Here is a 22,275-nt window from a genome sequence, read left to right as displayed (position 1 = left end):
ATATGCAGTAGGGCCAAGGCAGGGCTGTGACAGCCGAGACACAGATTTCATAGATTTAATTGGGTAAATGGGTGTAAATTCTCAATTTACCCAGCTTGCTGCTACTATGTGGTAGTCTAGATGATCTGCTTATGTCTGTCCAATTTTCAAGAAAGTTACTGCTGATTTTTTCTTGGAAATAATAGTCCCGTTAGTTATATTACTCCCTTAGTATTTTCCTTGTGATCTACTGTGGATAACAGAATGAAAAACTATTTCACAAAGCCACACAACATAACACAAAACCGAAGAAGAATTCCAAACAGGTTTAGTGCTATTATATTTCCTTTTTCTGTGAAAATATGTCTTAAGGCTCTTGTATGAGTACTGATACTTTGAGATGTCTAAATAAACAGTACAAAGATTTAAAGAAGAGTAATATGTGATATAGTGATAATGGCTATCTGAGAATCTCTGCAGAATGTTTCCATTTGATAATTTATCAATACAGGCTTCTATTTGATGTATGCCTACCAGTATTAGATAAGCTTCAAGGGTGTACTTTGATAACAATTAGGGTCCTCTTGTGAAATTTTTCTGTAATACAAGGTAGATAGATATTTTTTGTGTGTTTGTCATTCCATTGCATGAGAGTGTAATGGAAAAATTACAGTATTTGTATCCCTTTACTATTCTTAACAGAAAACTCATTTATTTTTTCAACCCATCCCGACTGTCTCATTTTCTTGATTCCAGAATTGTCAAAGCTGTTATTAAGAAATATGTATCTCCTGGTTGAGTTTTGATACACAAAGTAGCTATTCTGCTTTTCTCACTCATCCTACCCTCTCCCCTCCTTATCTAATGTGACTTTGTGTAATTTTAAAATAACATCTTTGAACCACCAGGACCTGTGGAATAAAAGACAGTGTTGGCATTGAGGAGCATGACAGTCATTTCCTGATGTGCTTGTATTTTGTGGCTTAGAGAAGAAATACGGATCTTGTTTAAATCATCTGTTGCTTTAGTGGATTCAGTCATGCTGGTTTTTGGTGATCTGGGAGTTTCTGTGCAATCATGTCTGTGGCTCCAGTTAGAAAGATTTGTATAACTTTTCCAGTAGTAGAATTGTCATGGTTAGAAAAGCTCTAATATCACTGTACCCAACCATCAAGCCAGGAAAAAAATGTTTGATATTACATGATAATTTACCCCATTTTGTGTTCACAGAGTACTTTTTTACCTCTTTTTCTGTTTGTGCTTTCTAGTTTTAGGCTCCCAAGTAGCTACACATTCATCACAGTTTGCATGAGTATTTTTTCATTTTTACCTATAGGAAAAATTGCTAAGCACATGGAAAAGTTAATTAAATAAACATTGCCAAATATACATTGAATTTTTTTTAGTACTAAATCATCCTTTATAACACTTTCCTCAATAGAGTCCTACTAATATTCAAGTAAAAAGCTCATGCTGGTCTGTACCACCTTGAAAATCTAATGATAATATTTAAAATAGAGTGGGACTCTTCATTTTCAGATCACTTATTATGGTATTAAAATAACCAAGGGGAAATATATACATTGCATAATGACCTAGGCATATTAAAAATAGCAATAAAGTTTTAATACTATTATTTATCTGGGCCTGGGAATTTTTCGAATAAAAGGGATTTAATTCATTTCCAGGGACTGGAGTATATGATACATATACTGGCTGTTTCTATGGCTGATCATATATCTTGCTATTTAATCTGCAAAGGGAATCCTGGAAAATTCTTTCCTGCTCCTGTGTTATGGAAAGTTGTTCCTAATGTGTACCTCGTGTCTAAATTGTGGATGTATGGAATGCTGCTTGGAAAGCCTTTCAGAGGCCTGTGGAAACAGATTAATAACATGAATGTGCAGCTCAAATGCTGGGAGGGATGTACAGGAATAGCTGACAGTAGCGTTTCTGAAAATTCTTCACATGATCTTCCAAAAGTTTATTTTTAAGAAAAAAATAAGTACTTTGTGTCTTTTAATTGAAATATTGGAAGACATGTTTCTTGATGATGCCTGCAATTCATTTGATTAGGTAGTTTAGGGTCATGAGAAATTGCAGATCTGATTTCTGAGAATACAGGTTTGTTAACTGAGACAGATATAAATAATATGTTCTCTAAGTGTCTACATCTGTCTTCTGCTTGGCATGTGAACCATATGTCTGTTGCATATGTGCTTTCATGCACAGATCAAGTTTCTGTATCACAGGTACCACAGGGTCTACCTGTGCAAATGCAGTATAGGTTGTCTGGTACTTCTGGGTATGCAGCAGCCCAGCACTTCTGGTGAGATGCTCTGAATGGAGAAAGTAGTCTTCTCTTCCCCTTTCTTCAGCTGAATGTAGTACCACAAATTTGGTGTGTTCAGTGAAAGTGGGGTATATCACTCTTGCCAAGAGTCTCCTAGTGTAGTTAGCTACACTGACATTGTGTAGCTGCTACTGAAAGACCTTACTGCAGCTGTGCTCCAGCTTCTGTATAAAAAGACCCTAATGCCAGTCAAAAATGTGTGTTTTAAAAATGTGGAAGTCCTGTCAGGAACTGTCAGAAATGCTAGCAGCAGGTATTTCTGTACATAGTTCTCTTAATATTTGAGATGCAAATTCATGCTCTGTGTCTGTTACTGCAGCTACTACCTCTGTAACTCCATCTGTGAGACAGAACTTCTTTATGGTAATAACTGCTCAGTAATTTCCAGAAATCTATAATGTTCAGTTTTATGCGAGTGTCTTGTCTAAGTTAGATCCTGAAGATGTATGTTTTTTTTTTTTCTTCATGAAGCTATGAATATTCTAAGGGAAAGCAATGGATTACTTGATCAGAATCATGTTTTTAAACACTTAGAAAAGTCACAGCTTTTTTCTTGTAGAGTTGAAGTGCAAGATTTGTTGTAAAACCTTGTGAATGATAAAATGTGTAATTTTAGAGATGGCTGCTGACGACTGGAAACAGGTTGCTCTGCCTTGCTGGAAGTGATTTTATTGTTGAGTGGAGATTTCTGTTCTGATGAAAAAGGAATACCTTGGGATTACTGTTACTCTTTTCATTACTAGTGACTTCCATAAAGCTATTTCTAAACTATCAACACTTTTAAATTCAAATACCCATTTTATAAAATTTGGATATTAATTTGCAAGTCATTGATGTGGGAAATTTCATGAGAAAAGGTTCTGCAACTAGGGCAGGCATTTGTGGATGTTTAGGATTCTAAAATGTGCTTTCTTCTAATGAAAAATTGACCACTTCAGTATTTTTAGTAATCACTTAAATTATACCCTTAAATAGTATTTCTCTATTACTTTATCTGTACATCATATGTGAGACTTAAAACTCCTGAAACATAAGTATGGCCACAACATGTACTTGAATCCAGATTAATTTCTTTATTCATTCTCAGGTGGTTGCTTCATTTTTTGTTAAATAATCTGCTAAAGCAAATATTATTTTATGGTTTAAACTTGGAAGACTCAAAGTAAAACAAGGGTTGAATGTTTTTTCTATAAGCAGGTTTTACCTTTCTCAATTCAAGAGAATGTTCTTACACAGAATACACATAAATTGCTAATAGGAATGAATACTACCAAGGGCTTTATCGAGGGTGAAACACATGCAGTGTTATGTCATTCTATTACTTCCCCTCTTCCAAAGGACCTTCACATCTCCAAAGTCTTGTTTGAAGTTCCTCTTCATATAGTTCTTTGAAGACTGTATTAGTACCTGAAGAAAAAAACCCAGCAAATTATACTGAAAAGCACTAGGAAGTTTAACTTTGGCAGAGGAGTTGTTGTAACCATGAGCTGTTGGAACTTAATTAACATGATTGTTATCCAAGTCCTTTTCTTTTGATGTAATAATAATTAAAGCATGTTTTGTCTGCTCAAAACTTGGAATAGGTAAAATGTAAAAAAAAAAAAAAAATTACCTGTTGTTGTCTTCCTGTATGGCTCTGAGTAGATTTAGACTGAACAGCTAAGGACTGATTCATGGTTGTTGATGATCTGGCCTCGGACAGATTGTTTAAAAGTAGATCTTGATACTTTTGATATACCAAAAACTGAGATGGGAAATGTCAATGTTCTAGATTTTTTTGAATAAGTGATCTTCGAAGTCATCTACACTGACGACTGTCATTAAAAGTGAGCCCAGGTTATACAGCATCAGTGTCTTCTGTGCAGTTTAGAAGAACTGTGATTAAATCCATTGTTTGTGGTATCACAGAACTGTATAGTAGGAGTATGCCACAACAATAAGCTTTACACAAAAATTTCTAAGTTTGGACTAGCATCTATCCATAGAAGGTCTTTTGGGACTCTCCTGAAATTTCTAGTGGGTTGTTTGGTCACTGGAGGACTTACTTTCCTCCCTGTCTGTTTAAGATGATTGAATCCATCTCTATCATACTGTGCATCAGGATGTATAGTGAGAATTTTAGAGGCAGTTGTGAACCCTGCTCACTTTGAAGTATGTCTGTGGTTACCTCCTATGAGTCTCTGTGGTAATGGGTAAACAAGAAGGTCAGTGCTCAAAACTGCTTTGATAAGAGAGGAGTCAGAGTGGATATGACATCATATTTTGAAAATGGCTTTAGGGGGATTTAGGATTTAGGATAATTAGACATACACATCAGAAAAGTGTGTAAAAAGTAAACAGATTTAATGGTTAAGGGATAAAACATATGACATGGTATTTTTTATAACTCCTGTAAAGCAGCACAAATCAGCAGCTTTTGAAAGGAACTAGTGAGTACAACTGTTCAGATTAATTGTATTTCCAAAATACAATTTGATAATCCTATATCAGAAGTTGATGAAGAAGCTAAGCTTGGTAACTTGCCATGGTAGAGGCACTGTCTGTTACCATACATCTAGAAGAATGATTTATGTAAGTAGTCCTTAAAAGAGAAACTATCATGTTGCTACTTTTAATATCTAAAATGAGCTTGTGCTTGGTATGTTGTATGCTGTTCTAACTTGTTCTGTCCATCCCATTTTGACATGATGGAGTTAAAATTTGTAAAAATAAATAATGGAGCATCATCAAAGGTATTGAACAGTTTCTGAGTGATGTTCTTCATCTTGGATGACCTGGCTAAGTGGAGGAATGTAATAGAAGTCTTTTAAAATGATGAGTTGCATTAAGAAGGTGAATAGGAAGTAGATGCTTTCCATCATCATTTCCATGATTGGAGGGCTGGAACACCTCTCCTATAAACACAGGCTGAGAAAGTTGGGGTTGTTCAGCCTGGAGAAGGCTCCAGGGAGATGTTACAGCAGTCTTCGAGATCCTGAAGGGGGCCTACAAGAAAGCTGTGGAGGGAGTTTTTTCAAAGGCATGGAGTGATAGGACAAAGAGTTTTGGCTTTAAACTGGAAGACTCTAAGGTTAAGCATAGGGAAGAAATTATTCAATGTGAGGGTGGTGAGACACTGGAACAGGATGCCCAGGGAAGTTGTTGATGTTCCATCCCTGGATGTGTCCAAAGAGAGGCTGGATGGGGCTTGGAACAATCTGCTGTAGTTGAATGTGTCGCTCCCCATGGTAGGGGAGGTGGAATTAGATGATCTTTAAGGTCTCTTCCAACCAAAACTGTTTCCATGATCTCTTTATGCAAGACCTAGATAGTATCTTGTAATACCTCTGAGTGGTAGACTTACAAAGAGTGGTTGAGTAACTAACCTGCAGGCCTACTTGTCAAAGAACAAAAAGCATTTTATGCGGGTTTGAAACCTGAACAATTTGATGTTTGGTTGAAGAAAAATTTTTAAATAACATGAATTAACAAGATACCACCTTGAGTTAGGGTCTTAGTACTGGAAACTGAAAGAATGCTGCAGGCATGTCACTGCAGGTTTCTTTTGCATTATTGTCCTCCGCAGTCATTTGTTGCTGTTTGCTCTTAAAAGGGAAAAACAAAGTGTGTGAAAACCATACTTGTGTGTGTGTTCTCGTGCGTGTGCACTCTCTCTTCTGAAATGCATTTAATATTGAATTTCATTATCATCTCCAGCTTCAAGAAACATTTTGGGTGAACTATGCCTGCTACTGATGGTTTTAATATACATGCTGGCTATCATCATCAAAGGGTCATGCTTCCTGTCCGCCCGCACCTGACATCTTTTTGCATAACTTTGAGAGCAAGATGAACTGAGATTTTTTAGTAGGAGTTTGCTTAGAGGATATGCACATGAAATACTCGAATGAGTTTAAGAAATAAAATTGAGAAGATTCCTTTCTGACACACAGAAAAAGTATACAATGTCAGAAAGCTATTTTTTAGTTACCTTTGGTTCATGTGATTATATATTTCTACATGCCTAAACTGATATATAGGAATTCTTAAATATACATCAGTAGAGAAAATAGACCTCTACGTATGCTATATGGAGATTGCTTAATGTATCATTGACGTATAAAAGCTCTGATCTGATTGACAAAACCAAATTAAAAACAAACAAGCCTCACAGTAAGACTTTGTGTCAAAGCTTCCCCTTTGCTTCTGTGAATGGTTCTGAAATTTTCATCAGTATGTCTTTTGTAAACAGTTTTTGTGACCTGAAAAAAGGCACTTAATCTTGGCTGCAGTCATTACTGTCAAATTATTGACAGTGGTTTTTCTTTTCAATTTGTCTGACTTTATTTATCCTTCTATGATGATATAAAAGGTTGTTTTCCCTTCCTCTTCAGCTTTCTTCCTCTCTTAAAATTGTCCTGTCATTGCCTATTTAAAGAAAAAAGATTGGAAGCTTTGTTTAGCTAAAGCATGCAAAGTCTGAATTTTCAAAACAGAAAGTATTCCTCATAATGCTAACTATGGGAAGAGTCAAATGTTTGATAAATTAAGTAGTGCAGTAAGGTTCTGTATTATTCAAAGGGCATTTCCAAGGTTCTTAGCTTAGAGAGTTGTAAATTTGTTTCATTTTCTGACCCTGGGGAACAATTATTAATAAATTGAAATCCTTTCTATATATTTTAAAATAATGTAGCTCACTGTCAGCATTCAGAATAGAGCTAGCAAAATGGATGGGATTTCATGTCCAGTGGTTAATCATACTTTTAGAAATTGTCATATCCCTCTCCCCTCCCTTTTTGTGAATATGAGAGGATAGTCCCAATTAAATTTGTTTCCTGCATTTTTTCTTTACTTTCTAATCAACTTTCTTCCATTTTTAAGTTCTCTAACCTTAAACACAATTTTAAAAATCGCCTAGTATGTTTAGGGAAGGTGATAAATGAAATATTATTTTATTTTAAATTATAATGGTTATTTTTTGAGGAGTCCTGCCAGACCTAATTGCAATTGCAGGACATGAGGTGATACTGGCCTCTACAAAGTAAGTACAGACTGCTAATACAAATGCATGAGACCAAAGCAAGTTTTGAGCCTTTGTGACTTTAAGAGGTCTTTATCTTCTGTATTGCAAGGTGGAACTAATTGTGTGTGAGGTCTGAACTAGACACTATAGCCATTCAGCTATGAAGTAGGTTAAAAAAGTTCACGGAGAGTACCTTGGAAGCTGTCTGAGCAGAATGTCAAGGAATTTAGATATTGGATACTAATGATTGAGTTTTTCATAGGTTTTGTTGCATTCATACATACTTGGTCATATGTAAATACTTACTAGAAAGTGTCAAGAAATATAAGAAAGTGGTTAGAAATACAAGGCAATTTAGATTAACTGTTAGCTGGAGATCTGTTGAGGCAAGACAGGCTTGTTCTGTGTTACTACTTTTTCAGAGTTTGGATTTTGCTTAATATTGATTGATGGTCATAGTTACAGAAGGGTTGAAATTTGCATGGATAAATGAAACATTCCTGTGAGGAGCCACAGCTGTGAGGGGGAATAGCCAGGAGAGTTGAATACTCAAACACTTTCTCACAAAAGTTAGCAGATAACTTGTATTTGGTTATGAGGCAAGGTTTGGATAGCATGGGAGCTGTAGGGATATCTTCAGTGAGAAGAGGCCCCATGATAGACAGAACTGGTTCAAGGCAGCTTCCAGATGGAACTGTTACCAGCCAAAGCTGACTCCATCAGCAATGCTGGTGGTGCCTCTGTATTTATTTAAGAAAGGAGAAGATCCACAGTGCTGCAGCTGGAGACATTTCCCTACATTTCCCTGGAGACATTTAAAAAGCGACTCGATATGGCACTCAGTGCCATGGTCTAGTGACTGTGGCGGTAGTTGTTCAAGGGTTGGACTTGATGATCTCTGAGGTCCCTTCCAACCCAGCCTATTCTATGATTCTATGTGCTGTGTGAGAAAAATTGAGAAAAACAACCCTGCAGCCACTAAAGGTCTGAAAAAGGAGGAGGAGGTGTTCCCTGTGCCAGAGCAGAGATTTCCATGCACCCCTTGGTCAAGCTGGCTGTTCCCCTGCATGGAGGTCTGTGGTGGAGAAGATATCTACGTGCAGCCCTTGGAGGATCCCACACAAGAGGAGGTGGAGATGCCTTGATGGAAACTGCAGCCTGTGGAGAGCCCATGCTGGAGCATGCTCCTAGCAGGACCTGTGGCCCTGTGGAATGGGCAACCTGTGCATGAGCAGGCTTTCTGGCAGCACATATGGCCTGTGGGGAGTGGCAGAGATGAAATGCTATGAACTGACTGCACCCCTTTACCCGCTCCCCTGCACCACTTGGTAGGGAGGAGGAAGAAGAGTTGGGATAAAGTTGAGTCAAATTTCCAAGCTAATATCACCTATTAAATTGCATGACAGAGGAACTAAAAGCTTAATCACTGTACTTGTGTATTGTTCTGAGTAATAAATAATGAATTTCATGATTTTGACAAGTTTTTGTCTTTAGCTATTTCTAGCCTTTTCCTCCACCTATAAGCACAAAAGGAGGAGGAAAAATAGACAACAGAATGCTTTTTATGTTTACCAAGTCCTTCTCACAGTTTCACAACTCCAGAAAGTCAATTACAAGTGTCATTGGAGGGAATATGAATAGCATAGTTTAATTAGAAGAGAGGGCTGGGGAGCCAACAAAGATCTTTGCAGTTAGATGAGTCATCACAAGTACAAGAGTGACTCCCAGCTGTGTTCATTTGCAGCTGAAATAATTAACAGAAAAATAAATGAATAAGCAAAATATCAAATATAATGAAGAGCAAACTTACCTGTTGTCATCCAAGATGAAAGTTTTGGTTTGCATTTCCAGGAATGTATGGAGTAAGTGATGCTTTGAGAAAGGAAATGGTTTCAGATTCATAGATACATAGATCACAGCTAGGATATGATTGATGATCAGACTAGCAGTGTTTTATCTCTGCATTGGCTGTCAGTGTTAAATACTTGAAGTTACTGTTGCAGAGGATCTGTTATTGATGGGGTACTGCATTGCTGTACTTTGAGTACAGTACTACTAGAAATACTAGTGTGTTTAAATAAAATAAATTAAATAAATAGAGCTATATAAACATTTGGGGAAAAAAATCAATAAAGTTTTCATTGGTAGACTTTTAAGTTCTGTAAAGAAAATGAATATACTGTTTCCAAAAGAAGCTATATCTTGGTTACGGTACTCAACTAATACAAGAGTTTGTAGAACTTGAATAAAAGGTTTTGGTCCCACTGCATAGTACATTTTCTCTGTCCAAAAATAAAGGATAGTAGATTTGAATGGTGTGTGAGACTTCCCATTCTATCAATTTTTGTTTTGTTGTACTTAGGATGCTCATGTTCTGTTTCAGAGACAATGCCAAGAAGATGTAATGGTTGCCTGTTTTAGTTGGTGATTCCTGTGGAAAATTTCAAAATTCAGAGAATTATTCTTGTTTCCTCATCAACACTGTTTTGGTGTATACACTGATTTCTCCTATCAGTTACTGTGAAAGTTCTGCTAGCCATTAGAGAACTTTGCTAGATTTTTTTTAATAGTTCCTACTGTGGTCAGTTACAAGTAAGCAGAGCACACAGTAGTCTTTTTGATACTGTAAATCACTGTAGTTGGCTGCTGTACTATAATATTTTCTTTTGTGAACTTTTAGATTTCATACTTTATGGCAGTTTAATAGGATTTGAAGATTGAGTTGCAATTCAATTTCATAAAACAAATATAGCTCCCTCCCTCCCCCCAAGTAAATTTAACCAAGAAAGTCTTTTCAATACAAAGAAAAAAGTCTCAAGATACATAAAAATGATCTGATACTCATCCTCTTAAGGGCAAGTTAAAATTTGACATCGTCAAGAAAAATTAGTACTCCAACAACAGTGGAAATTTTTTTAGGAGGATTTTTGGGGAGTTGCTCAGCTCTCTGTTTGGTTTTTATGAAGGAATTATTAAAACATTGGCATTTGAGATGAATATTTTACTGTGTTTTTATGTGTATGTAGTCATTACATAAAAACAACTTTACAAAGCAGCTTTCTTTTAAATTGTATATTGGTAATTGTCTTTTCTTGAATCTGCCTGTATAGGAAAACCATAATAAAATGAACTGAGTGGTGTCAGCCAAATATTCAGAATCATTGCTGTCTATTTAAATAATGTCTTTATTTAAAATGACTGATCATTTTGGGGTTAAAGTGGAGATTATTTTTCTCATTATTGCAAAATATATAATCTTCTATATAGAGCTGCAATCCAAAAATTAAAAAATCATTTAGAATTAAAACAAATACATGCAACTACCCTGCCATTTTAGCTATATGTCTTGTGTGTCAGATTTTGATTCATTATATTAACTTTAACCTTGGGTTCAGAACAGTCATGACTTCATTGAAATAGGCTTTTCATTTCTTGTGCTGCTTGAAGGTATTATTTTGAACTTGTAAAGATCAAATTCTTATCCTATCATTGATTAGAGTCTAAAGTTTCATATTTCATACATTATTTGTGTTAAAACTGTATATTTATGAGAAAAAAAGTCACTGTATAGCGATCTCAAGCACGACACATTTTGGCAATTAATATTATAGCCTTTTAAAGCTACCTGGATTTCTGCAATAAAGCTGTAACTTCAGGGCCAGTAGATAAGCAAGTGGGGAGCAAGTGGTGCAGTAGTAACTACAAGTTATGCTGGTAGTGACAGGGACTTGAGGTAATGATTTACTACTTAAGGGTAGAAGCAGGCCTAGCAAATGTAAAAAGAAAACACATAGAAAAATACATGGATTGAGTAAGTAAGTGAAGTAAAAGAGCCTTTTTTTTCCTTTGCAAACTTCAAATTGTATTTGGTCTCTTCCTCAGGATAACTACACATTTGCACAGCCAGGAATTCAAAAGAAAGTGAAAATGTTGGAAGAACTTGTTAGTCGCATTGATGGTAAGTCTTAAAAACTTATCTAATTTCTGACTGGTGTTTCTTTGGATGTATGTAGTTAAAATGTGTTCAAGAAGTCAAGCCAACATCAGTGCAGCTACCTACAGTGGTGAAGTGACATCTCCTTCTTGGATATGGTGTCATACTCAATCAGTTTGTGGTGCACTGGCCTTTGCAAGATCACTATCATGTATCATTTAAAAGAAAGCCACTAGAGCATGAACCAGTTTCATTACTTTTTATTAAGGCAATATAATAAAAATTCAATGGCAATTTCTTTGCAGCAGAGTAATGGGCACATACAAAAGGCAGCCAGTATTCTCTTCACATTAAGCTCAGTGATTGCTGTAATTCGGGCAAGTCGCAGTGGTTGTTTATGGCTGTCCTTCGGCACTATGTTTTGTGCCTTTGTGCATCATTTTGCTATCTGTAATGCCTGAATAATTTCTCTGTGGAATCCAATTAATTATGAACTCTGGAAAGAACATCTTTAATATTATAGATAAATTACAGTGTATGCAGGTGTAATTTTAGATTATGCTTTCATGTTTTAGCAGGGCACTTTGAAATATTTTCTACCTTCATCCTTAAAATAATTCCCTTTGTGAAATGCTGACTGTCACATTGCTAGAACAGAGTTTAATTAAATGAAATGCAAGAGATAATGCTTGCCCATTCTAAGCATACTCTCTTGATAGTTTGTTAAATTAATGAACAGAGTATTTACAAAGTGTTTCCAAGCAGAACCATGGATATATTTGCGACACTAGCCTGTCAGTGATGAGATAGAAAAAATATTTATTGTGTAGTTTAGTATTTGATAAACTTCTTGGAAAGATTAATTCCATCTTTTCATTACGGTACTGTGAGTTTTTCTTGTGCCAGTACTTACCATAACAGATTTGGGGTTTACCCAAACACATTTACATCCCAAATATTTTATAATGCTCCTCATGCCCTTTTAGGGTATTACATTATTTTAATGTTGAAAACTAAGGACAGTAGAATGATGTTTATATAATATTACAAAATCAGTATAAATGTTGTAGATGTATTTTTTTAGTTAAAATGTAATTGAATATGAAAACAAAATGCTTTTATATATAGGGTAGCAAAATATTTATATAATATATTAAAATATTTATAAAGCGATGTATTTTGTTATTTCAAAATTAATCTGCTTGCAGTGCAACTTTTATAATAAATGATTGCATAAGAAAGAAAGTGCATAACTTTAATGCCTACAAGTAAACTTTCTTAACTTGGTCATTGAAAAATTTTAAAAAAAATTATTTAACGAAGTTTTAAAACTGAAGAATACTATTCTGGTAATCATCCTTATGGTTTTCTTTAATTAAAATATTAAATATAATACAATAATGTTTAGTTTCTAAGGAGGAAAGAAATGCTGAAAGCACATTTTGTACCTTAGTGCTTTAGGGATAAAGCTAAGTAACTTAGTGATTAGTTTAGGAAGCATTATTTTTAAGGCTTTGCACTTAATAAAAAAAAGAAGACAGAAAATTGTAGAAAATAAATATGTTTTCTGAAATTATCCTTTACCAGATTCTGTTTATGCAATTGAGTAGTAGAGGATTGTTTCCTTCTTTTGAGCAATGTAGTTGGAGGAAGCAAAAAACAAAAATATCAACTTTAAGGGACTCATCATCTTATAGCAGTTGTGTTGTTTGTATGTCGTACTTGTAGCATATGTAGAAAAGATGTTGAAGGAAACTGTTTTAAAAAATAATAGGCATTATAATGCTTCAGATTGAGGGAGCTTTGACTTTTTTTTTTTATTGTAGAAGTTACGGAGTATTTAAAAAATCCATTGTTGCTATTGGAAAAGGGAGCCAATAAGATCTGGGTGTTACAGAACTATTTGGCTTGAACAGGGCCTCTGAAAGTCAGTGTTCCAAAGATGTGCTTCTCAGTCTAAGGGGACAGAGACAACTGAGATCAGGCTGTGTAGAGTCTTGCCCTGCTGAGTTTTAGAAGCTTCAGGGATGGAGATTCTGCAGCCTCCTTTGGTAAGACTGCTCAAGGATTTGACTATGATCATTGTGATATTATTTTTATAAAATAATAATTAGAATTTTTGTTTATGAAGCTGATGTCCACTATCTTTTGTTTTGTCTCTCTGTACCTATGAGAGGAATCTCCTACTCCTCTTAAATAGTTTCAGCTTTTTATGGACTTTTCTTTTTAAGGCTGAACAAATCTAGTTGTTAGCCCCCTTTCATGTGTAAAATGATCCATCTTCTTAACTGCCTTGGTTGCCCTCCGCTGGACTTTCTCTGATATGGCAGTGTCCCAGAATTGGATGTAATGCTGCAGGCATGATCTTTCAAGTGATGAATACAGAGGAAGACTCACTTCTCCTGACCTGTTGGCTTATCTTTTGCATAGAAAACCCAGTATATGATTGGCCTTCCTTTCTGCCAAGGTCACAATGCTGACTTGGGTACAGCACCAGGACTCCCAAGTCCTTCTTGGCAGAGCCACTTTCCAGCCAGTTGGTGCCTTGTCAATGCAATTGAATGAGACTGTTCCATCCCAGATATGGGACATTTGCCTTTCCTGAACTTTGGCAGGTTCCAATCTTCTGTTCATTACTTCAGCTTTCCAAAGTTCTTTCAAATAGCAGCCCTGACTTTCAGTCTCTAAACCACACCTCACAACCCTGTGAACATGGGGAGTCCACACTGTGCCATCATCAATTGTCAATGAAGGTGTCACAAAGGATTGGCCCCACTTTTAACAACTGGTAGATGCCGTTAGTAATTAGCTGTCAATTGAATTTTGTACTGCTGATGACAGTCCTTAATGCAGTGGTCCATTTAAAATTTTTCTAGTAAAAGGTGGGCATTTTTCATTATTCTTAGGGCTGTTTCCTTTTTTCTAGAAGACTGCCCACTCAAAAGTTTCTGTCTTTTGCCAGAAAATCACACCAAAGTACATGTAAGATTACAATAAAGTTTTGGTTGTTAGATAGGCAGTGGTGGATGGGTACTACTGTTCTTTCATAAACTTTTGGATGCCTCAGGTAAGGGTTCCTGACCTGGTTGGCTTTTTGGTGGAATCATGACATAGTTTGTTAAAATTATATGTTGTTGTTCTTTACTCTTCTCAATTTTTTTTTTGCTTTTGCCTTTTTATCTGTATACTGCTGTAACAACTGTTTCTGTAGCTAAAGCGAATTATATGGTTGATATGAATTCAGTAACTTTGTTTTTTAAAAAGAAGTCTCATGAACTATACTTACCATAAGTATCCTAAGTGCTATTTAAAGTTATTGTGGAAGAAAATAGTATTTCTGTTGCTACTATATCACGTTATTTTCTTGATGCTGGGTAACTGCATGGTGAACAGAATCTTAACATAATAAGTCCCAGCGAGAGTGGATGAAGCTGTTACAAGATGTTTGCTCACAGTAATGGAATACCAGTGTATGGAAAGTGATGCTTGCCCTTGTGAGTATTAATGCATAATATTAGTGATTGAAGCAACTGTCATTAACCCAGCCTTATGGATCACAGCTCCTCTCAAAGTTACTGTCCTTCTGCATCCACTGCAGAACATTGCAGGGGGTTTCAAACAGCTAATTTATTCTGTTAATCATAATCTCAGCCTTCTTAAACCCCAGAAAATAATTTTGATGAATGATGTATGTAATGGAATTTTTGAGTTTGTTAATGTTGTTATAGACCAGATGGAATTTGAAGATACATGAATATAATGCTATTTAGTCTCATTTATCTCCTTGTCATCCTCATTCAGATTGTTCTAAGATTTATAAAAAAATTATTCAGAGAATCAATATATAGTTTAATAATATGAGGAATCTGTTGTAACATTATCTTTTTTGTTTTCTGTAATGTCAGTAGAGCTTTTCTGCTCTAAATAATGAACCATCTCTCATGGCTGGTAAAAGGTCACACTCACTTGGCAAGCTGTCATCCACTTTTGCTTCATTTTTAGCTTGAAAGCAAAGAAATACAGTGTAGGAATGCCAAAATTATTTCAGGGTTTGTGTTTCCAGAATTTACAGATGTTTAGCATTTGGCTCGTTTCATGCTTGGGAGAGTCTCAGCTTCTTTAGTTTACTGTAATATGTCTGATAATTACATTAGGATATGAGGAAGCTGTTAGGAGAAGGCCGAGCATTTGTAGATAAAAAAAAGTAGTCTTGGGTTTCCATAAACATGATAAAAAATGTTAACATTTCTTGACATTCTTTCTGAATTAGCAAGAAGGCAGTTCTAGAAAAAAAAATAGCCTATTATAAATTTATTTATAGCTTCTCTTCGCTTTTGTTAGCTTTTCATTACTATTACATTAAACTATAAAAACAGTATTGACAACTCAACATAGTATAAATATTCTGCATCTTCTGTGAAGGCAAATTTGAGAAGATTTTTTTTTCTACATCTTTGCATACCTCAATCTGTGCTTATCTTCTCTTATACTTAAGTAAATTTTTTGTTACTAGTGTACCAGATTTTGGACTTGTAATCACCAATTTTATTGTAGAAGGGGCTCTTGAATCTTAGTAATAAGAAATGGAAAAGTAAAAGAAGCTGAAAAATATTTAAAGAAGAAAAGATTGTAAAAGAAGAAACTGTTGCTGTGTATTTTTTCACTTTCTTCTTGAAAATGCAAGGAAGGAAAAATACCTAAGAACATAAAGAATGATGCATTTTGACTTCCCCATAAGCAAGTTAGTTTAGCATTCAGCTACATTTTTCAAAAATTCAGTAGTATTTCAGTATTTCCACTGTGAAAATATCTTCTGACCATTTTGGAGAGTTTCTACAGGTGTTCTTACATATGATAGTTTAAATGGGGTAATTTCTGGTTTATTACAGTTTTAATATTGTAAATGATGTTAGAAATATTTCAAGAGAAGAAAATGTTTTTGTGCAATATTGTACAAATATTTGTTTCGTTCACTTCAAATGAAGTACAAATTAGATTTTTTGTTTGTTTGTTTTGTTTTGATGTTCTAAGGAAATTAATCTTGGCTCCACCAGTAGCACTTTTTGAACTTCTTTCTGTCTTGGGTTACCAATGTCTTGGTCAGTTGTCTGCAGTTTGGTAAATAATACCATAAGTAAGGATTCGTGGTAACGTTCTTTTACTTCATGGCCTTAAATTTGTAACTTCCTTTTTTTTCCTGCTATTTATGCACATAAAAAATAAAAGTTGTGTGTATATATGCAGGTCAAATTCTTCATAAATCAATTTAAAAATTTTGGTTTTATATATATTTTTGTTTATCCACAGTGAAAGAGATTATTTAATTCTGACATTCTGTGCACTTCTCATGCTTTGAAATATTTTCTATAGATGTGTCTTAAAGGTTGGCTGATACAATTCCTACTATGTATTGTTATGATTTCTTATTTGTTTGGAGATGTTTATAAAACATCCTTCTTTAAAGTAGGACTAGTGACAGTGGAATTATTCTTCCTAATGTCTAAGAGCAGTGTGTTCTTTTGGGGCTGCTAAAGTTTTAAATGTCCAGACTTCATTTGGAATTTCTACAGTTATTCCTCTGAACATTGTGTTGGTGTTTTGGTATTCAGCAGGTTCTTGTCCCAGAAGATTAAGATGTCTGTTCTCACAGAACTGTCCAATTCTTCCAACAGAAATGTTTCACAGTTCTGCTCAGCACTTAGTTTCACATGAGGAGTTAAGTACAGACAGATAACTATTGAGTAGTTTTGATGTTGTAGTTTATTATAAAGGACATTCAGTTTCTATGCTGATTGAACTTTTTCATCTGCAGATGAATATTGTTCTGCTGTTTTGTTTTAGAAAATCTAAATATCAAAAAGGCAAAATGTTGACCAAGACTAACTTGTTTCCTTTTTAAACAACTTACTGTTTTTTTAATAAGAACTTAAAAGGACAAGTGATCTCCTCAGTACTGTGATAGATATAGATTAACTAATCTGTTTTTTAATTTGAATCTTGAAGGTTCACACAATGAGCAGATGATAAAACTGTTGTAATAGGTTCATTTGATTAATCTTTGTTATGTATTCAATCATGCTAATGATTTTTTTAAAAAGATGGTTAAAGAATACTTAATAGTATGTTCAAAATTATGTTAATGTATAATTATACCGTAAAGCATTTACTAACACCTTTAATTTAGAACTAGGGATGTCTTGAAATATCTGGAGAAAACAGCTCTAATTGTAGTAGTTGAAAAGACTGGTATTCCTCAGCCATGTGGAAGAATTTTGAACTAGAAATGGTAATAGGATTCATTTAGAGCATCCTGTTACTGTTGAAAACTCATGATTAATAAGGACCTTCTCTCTCAGTCCATCTTTATATGTAAGGTTGATGCTGAAGTGATTAAAAGTCTTGTGAGCATTTTGTAATTGTTTTGATTAATTTGTGCCATAAAGCTCTTTTTAACAAAGTGATCTTACTTAGCTCATCGGTAGTTATTTTTTATCTGGTTTTGTGGTTGTAATTATGGCATTATACTTTAATCCACTCTTAAGTGCTGCTCACTAGGCATTATAATTGTTTAATATCTCTCTTAAATCATATTTTATGTTTTATCATGGAGATTATATTTATATGCTATTACAGAGTGCATAGATCTTAGCAAGAGTTGAGACTGGCTGTAAAAAAATTTGTAAATTCCTGACCTTTGTAAGCAGTTTAACTTTTAAATAGCCAAAACATACTATCCTCATGGCAAATTAAACAAAAGGGAAGAGAGAACTTCACGTGATAGGGAGTTTAAAAATTGATATGCATGATCCCTGTTATGAATGCACACCATTATGATTTAGAAGAACAGGCTGTGGGAAGTCCAGTGAACGGTGGAGTGTCTCAGCAAATCCTTCTCACAGTTATTTTTTGCTCTTTCAATATCAAGTTTATTATAGGTTTTCCTTCCTTCCCTCCTCTTCCCCCCTAGCATTGGGATTGACATCTTGGGCTTTGTAATGGAGTATTGGCTGTATTTTTTGTGTATGAAGAAGATATTTCTCAGTCATAGCTACTAGCTGTACATTTTAGTGAGCTAAATTCAAGTAGCTCATTATCTCTAAATTGTAGGCCATGAGGAGAATATAATTTGGTAATATTTCTGGTTTTATGCCTGTTGTTTTCATTTTTGTACAGGACTTTTCAATTTATTTTTTTTAAATGCTTTTATTGTAATTCCTATATTGGATGATTTTAGCCAGGTATAAAAAGCAAAATGATCTGGAGCAGGTATAATCAGCATGTAAATCTTTTACTTGGATGCCTACTCTTACTTGGCACAGAATTATGCATCATAATGAGATCTTGTCTTCAGCTTCACATTTATGATCTTTTGAATGTCTTTTTCAGTCATGAGGAACTTCTTTGTTATTAATGTATACTAATAAAAATTAATATATATGGCTAGTAATAAATCATTGCCAAGCTGTAGTCTTGACAGAACTGCTTTTCTTCAGGCTTGCATTAATTCAGACTGGGAAATTGTAAACCTTAATTTGCATCTGGCAACATCTGGTGTTGAGATTTTGCTCCAGACTGTTACCTTTCTCTCCCATAAACTTACTGGTTTTGAATAATGTGGAAGTGAATCAGGAAGAGGGGTAATTAAATATAAAATATTCTCTCATTAGTTTGACGTCTCAAAAAGAAAACAGTCATTTACTGATGACAAAGTTCTTTCTTTTGGACAGCAAAATTCAGTATGTGAGAGCTGTAATTTTAAGGAATTGGCAATGTTTAAAGAATCTATGTGTAATAGAGAAGGGTTTAGCATCTTATTACTCCAGTGACTGAATGGATGTTTCTCACAAGCTGGTGGTGGATCAGTCACTTATGGTATCCCTTAATGAACCGAGAAGCTGGTTCTGTGTCAGTCAACTGTCTGTGAGTCCAGACTGTGCAAAATGTGCTGCAAAATGGCTGCAGTCATAAATGACCATATCTATATAGGGTGGTCAAAGGTATGCTGCTCAGGATATCTGGAAGCTTGCAGGCAGTACAGAGGTGAACCTTAAGCAGTCTGGTTTTTTCAGGACATTCTGATCTCATGAATGCAAGTTTTCAAGGACAACCTTTGTAGGTAATGCTGTTCCTAGTAAGCTGTGTTCCTGTAGATTCTGTAGTTTATTTGTGTTGCAGTACTTTTTTTTAATAGCTACCCATACTATTAGAAAGTTAAGCTAAAGAGAAATAAGGCCTTACTACAGTACTCTAAGTTGAACAAATTCTTGCTTGTTGCTTGATTTGCACAATCAAGAAAATGGTAGAAACGAGTACTTGGAAGCTGTCAGTTAAGTATCAAGTCACAGCATTTTAAAGAAACTGCAAAATAAATGCTACTTTATTTAATTAGATTGCACAGAACATCTCATACTTGTAATAGGCTGGGCCATGAAAACATTTCTGTAGCTAAGAGGTTGCAGTATTGCAGAAGAAGGGAAGCACTATGTGTTGCATAGTCAGTATCACACAGATTGTGGCAGTGCAGTTTACTGGCTTTAATCGAATGGCCAGAAAATTTCCAGGCTTGCAAGCACATCCATTATGAATTACTTTGAGATTAAATCCTAATTAATTAATTAATTCCTTTTTTTTTATTAAAAAACCATCCTTTTAATCAATGGTAAAATTTAACTGATTATCTGATACCTCTAGTAAAAGGTAAATGTTTTCATGGTAATGTATGGGAGACATCTCATCAACAGTGAGATAATGAAATTACAGACACCATAATATTTTTACCATCTGCCACAGGACATTTTAAAAATTTCTATATGGATTTTATATAACTGATGTTAGAAAGCTTCATTAACAATGTTAACTGTTAAATTGATGGATGAAAGATTTCTGGATTCTGGATTTTTTATTTTTTTTTTTTTGAAAAGGGCTTCCCAAGGAAAATAATAAATTTTATCAAACTATCAAATTCTGCAGCTGGGAACTTGTTGGATTTTTACCTGTCTTACTGATGGGGAGAAGACAGGAGGGGAAATGTGGATCATGCTGCTCTATTAATCAGTTTCTTAAAAGGTGTCTGGAAAGATGTTAAGTTGTATTTAATAGCTATCATTAAGTGGGGGAAAAAAAAAGAATAAAATAGTTACTGAAGACCATGAGTACCTCTGAAGTTAATTCTCAGTTATGTGTAGTAGTTCTTTGTCCCCTAGTTTCTTCTGGAAGTCTATTACCTGCCAAAGAATTTTTTATTATAGTTTAAAAAAACATCTTGTCCTTCCTGCTTTTATACAGGGGATGCTCCAAAAGAGTAAATCGAAAATGAAAAGACAGAAAGGCTCCTATGTTAATTCTGTAAGAGACTATGTATTTCATGATAAGAGGGTTTTAAGTTTTGAAACAGTGGTTCTGAGTGTCATGCTTCCTTACCAGATTCCTGTGTTATTATCTCTGCAATGTCAGTTATTTTTAAAACTTTTTTTAAACAAGGTGTGACTAATTAAAAGATGAAGTGGAGATTCTCAGCTGCAGTAGATGTGGGAAGTTACCTGAAATGTGTCAGTACTTCATGCTATTTGCTTTCTTTGGCTTGTCTTCCACTGTCTTAGTTTCCAACTGATTAAAATGTTTGCCTTTTCCATGGTCCAGAAAGAAAAAAAGTCCTGCTTGAGTGGTGCTGAAAAGCAGGAGTAACAGCATGTTTCTGTAATGTGCCTTCAAGTCTTCAGCAGTGAGGCACAAACATCCCTCTGCATGTGAATGGCAGCCCCAATAAGCCTCGGGAACAACGGTTGCCTCCTTATTTTCCTGTTCATTTTGGTCTGGTACCAGAGGAGTTGTGCTTGTAGCTGGCCTGTGCTTTTCAAGGGTTTTGTAGCTGCTCCTGAGAAACACACTAACACACGACCTTTCCTTGAAACAAACTACCCTATTTGTCAGGGATTCTTAGCTTAACTGCATATCAGATAGATTTTAGCAATCAGTCAGTGTTTTTTATATTTACAGTGAAGTGCTTAGAAAGTATTGAAAATTTAGAGATAAAAATAAAGTGCCCAGGTTATGAAATATGAGTAAAAACTGAACTCTAAACTGTTTTCAACAGTGTCAAAATTAGGTCTAAAGTCAAATGGCAGAAAAGATTGCTGTGGTTGATAGGAATTTTTAAATAAAGGTCAACACCAAAAGGCTGATATTATGAAATAATAAATTATACAGATGGATGTGGTAGTACCATGCTGTGCCACTTCAATTTGGCAATTCATGCATAATTTTACTATTATTTTATGGTTCCTCTTTGCGTATGTGTAAACTTACCTAGCCACTCATTCTGACAGTATCCTCCAGTCAGGACAGCAGTTAAGTTTGCATTAGTCCAGGTTATTCTTGTCCTTATCTGTGGCTTTGTGATTCTGCAGTCTAATACAACTTTTAATTCTGAAATAAGTAAAACAGCATGAGAAGATGACATTAAACATCAACAAAAAATATTTTATGAGCATAGGGCCTTCTGCCATAGGAAGCCTCTGTTTTGGCAGAACGTTACTTTAGAATGTGTCTATATACTATATTTAATTCTTTAGTCACAAAACTTGCTTTATCAAAAACTATATATATGGATTTATTGAAAGTACTGGGAAATATTAAATGCAATTCTGATTTCTTTTGAATTTTGATAAAAGATCTATCTTTTTAAAAAACTTAAAAATTATTTTAACACCAGGAACTGTAATAGACCTATTTCTTTATAAAATACTTGAAGTCTGAATGCTGGTAGTAATTATATATCTTTCTTGTTTGCTGCACACATGTGCTTATTTTCACTGAAATGGAAAATCTAAATTTAGATTATGACTGTCCAGATTACCTTTATCAGCAAAATAGCCTCTACTCATGAGTACTTACAGAGAAGGAAGAATTATCTTTTTTAGTTAATGTATTTTCTATTCCAGTCTTGCATCAATTGTATATAATTCACAGAATTTAGTAGCCTATTTTTCAACTTGTTTAGACTAGAAA

The 22,275-nt window shown here is 34.7% G+C and overlaps 1 protein-coding gene and 1 long non-coding RNA gene across 3 annotated transcripts in view; one reads left to right on the top strand and one right to left on the bottom strand.

Moving 5' to 3' along the window:
• The window catches only part of TBC1D22A (TBC1 domain family member 22A), a 162,356-nt gene that overhangs the window by 60,709 nt on the left and 79,372 nt on the right, over positions 1-22,275 (top strand). For both annotated transcript variants that reach the window (XM_071733834.1, XM_071733833.1), the window contains exon 10: positions 11,217-11,292. In XM_071733834.1, the coding sequence (XP_071589935.1) occupies positions 11,217-11,292 (76 nt within the window). The remainder of the gene's footprint in view (positions 1-11,216; positions 11,293-22,275) is intronic.
• Positions 3,620-20,960, bottom strand: LOC139791521 (uncharacterized). The gene is made up of 3 exons (XR_011723955.1): positions 20,808-20,960; positions 9,145-9,206; positions 3,620-3,739 (listed from the first exon to the last, which is right to left on the bottom strand). It is a non-coding gene; the product is annotated as an uncharacterized lncRNA (long non-coding RNA).

Source organism: Heliangelus exortis, chromosome 1, assembly GCF_036169615.1.
Source record: "Heliangelus exortis chromosome 1, bHelExo1.hap1, whole genome shotgun sequence".
NCBI lineage: Eukaryota > Metazoa > Chordata > Aves > Apodiformes > Trochilidae > Heliangelus > Heliangelus exortis.
Note: the sequence above shows the minus strand (reverse complement) of the source record. Positions and strands in the feature narration are given on the sequence as shown.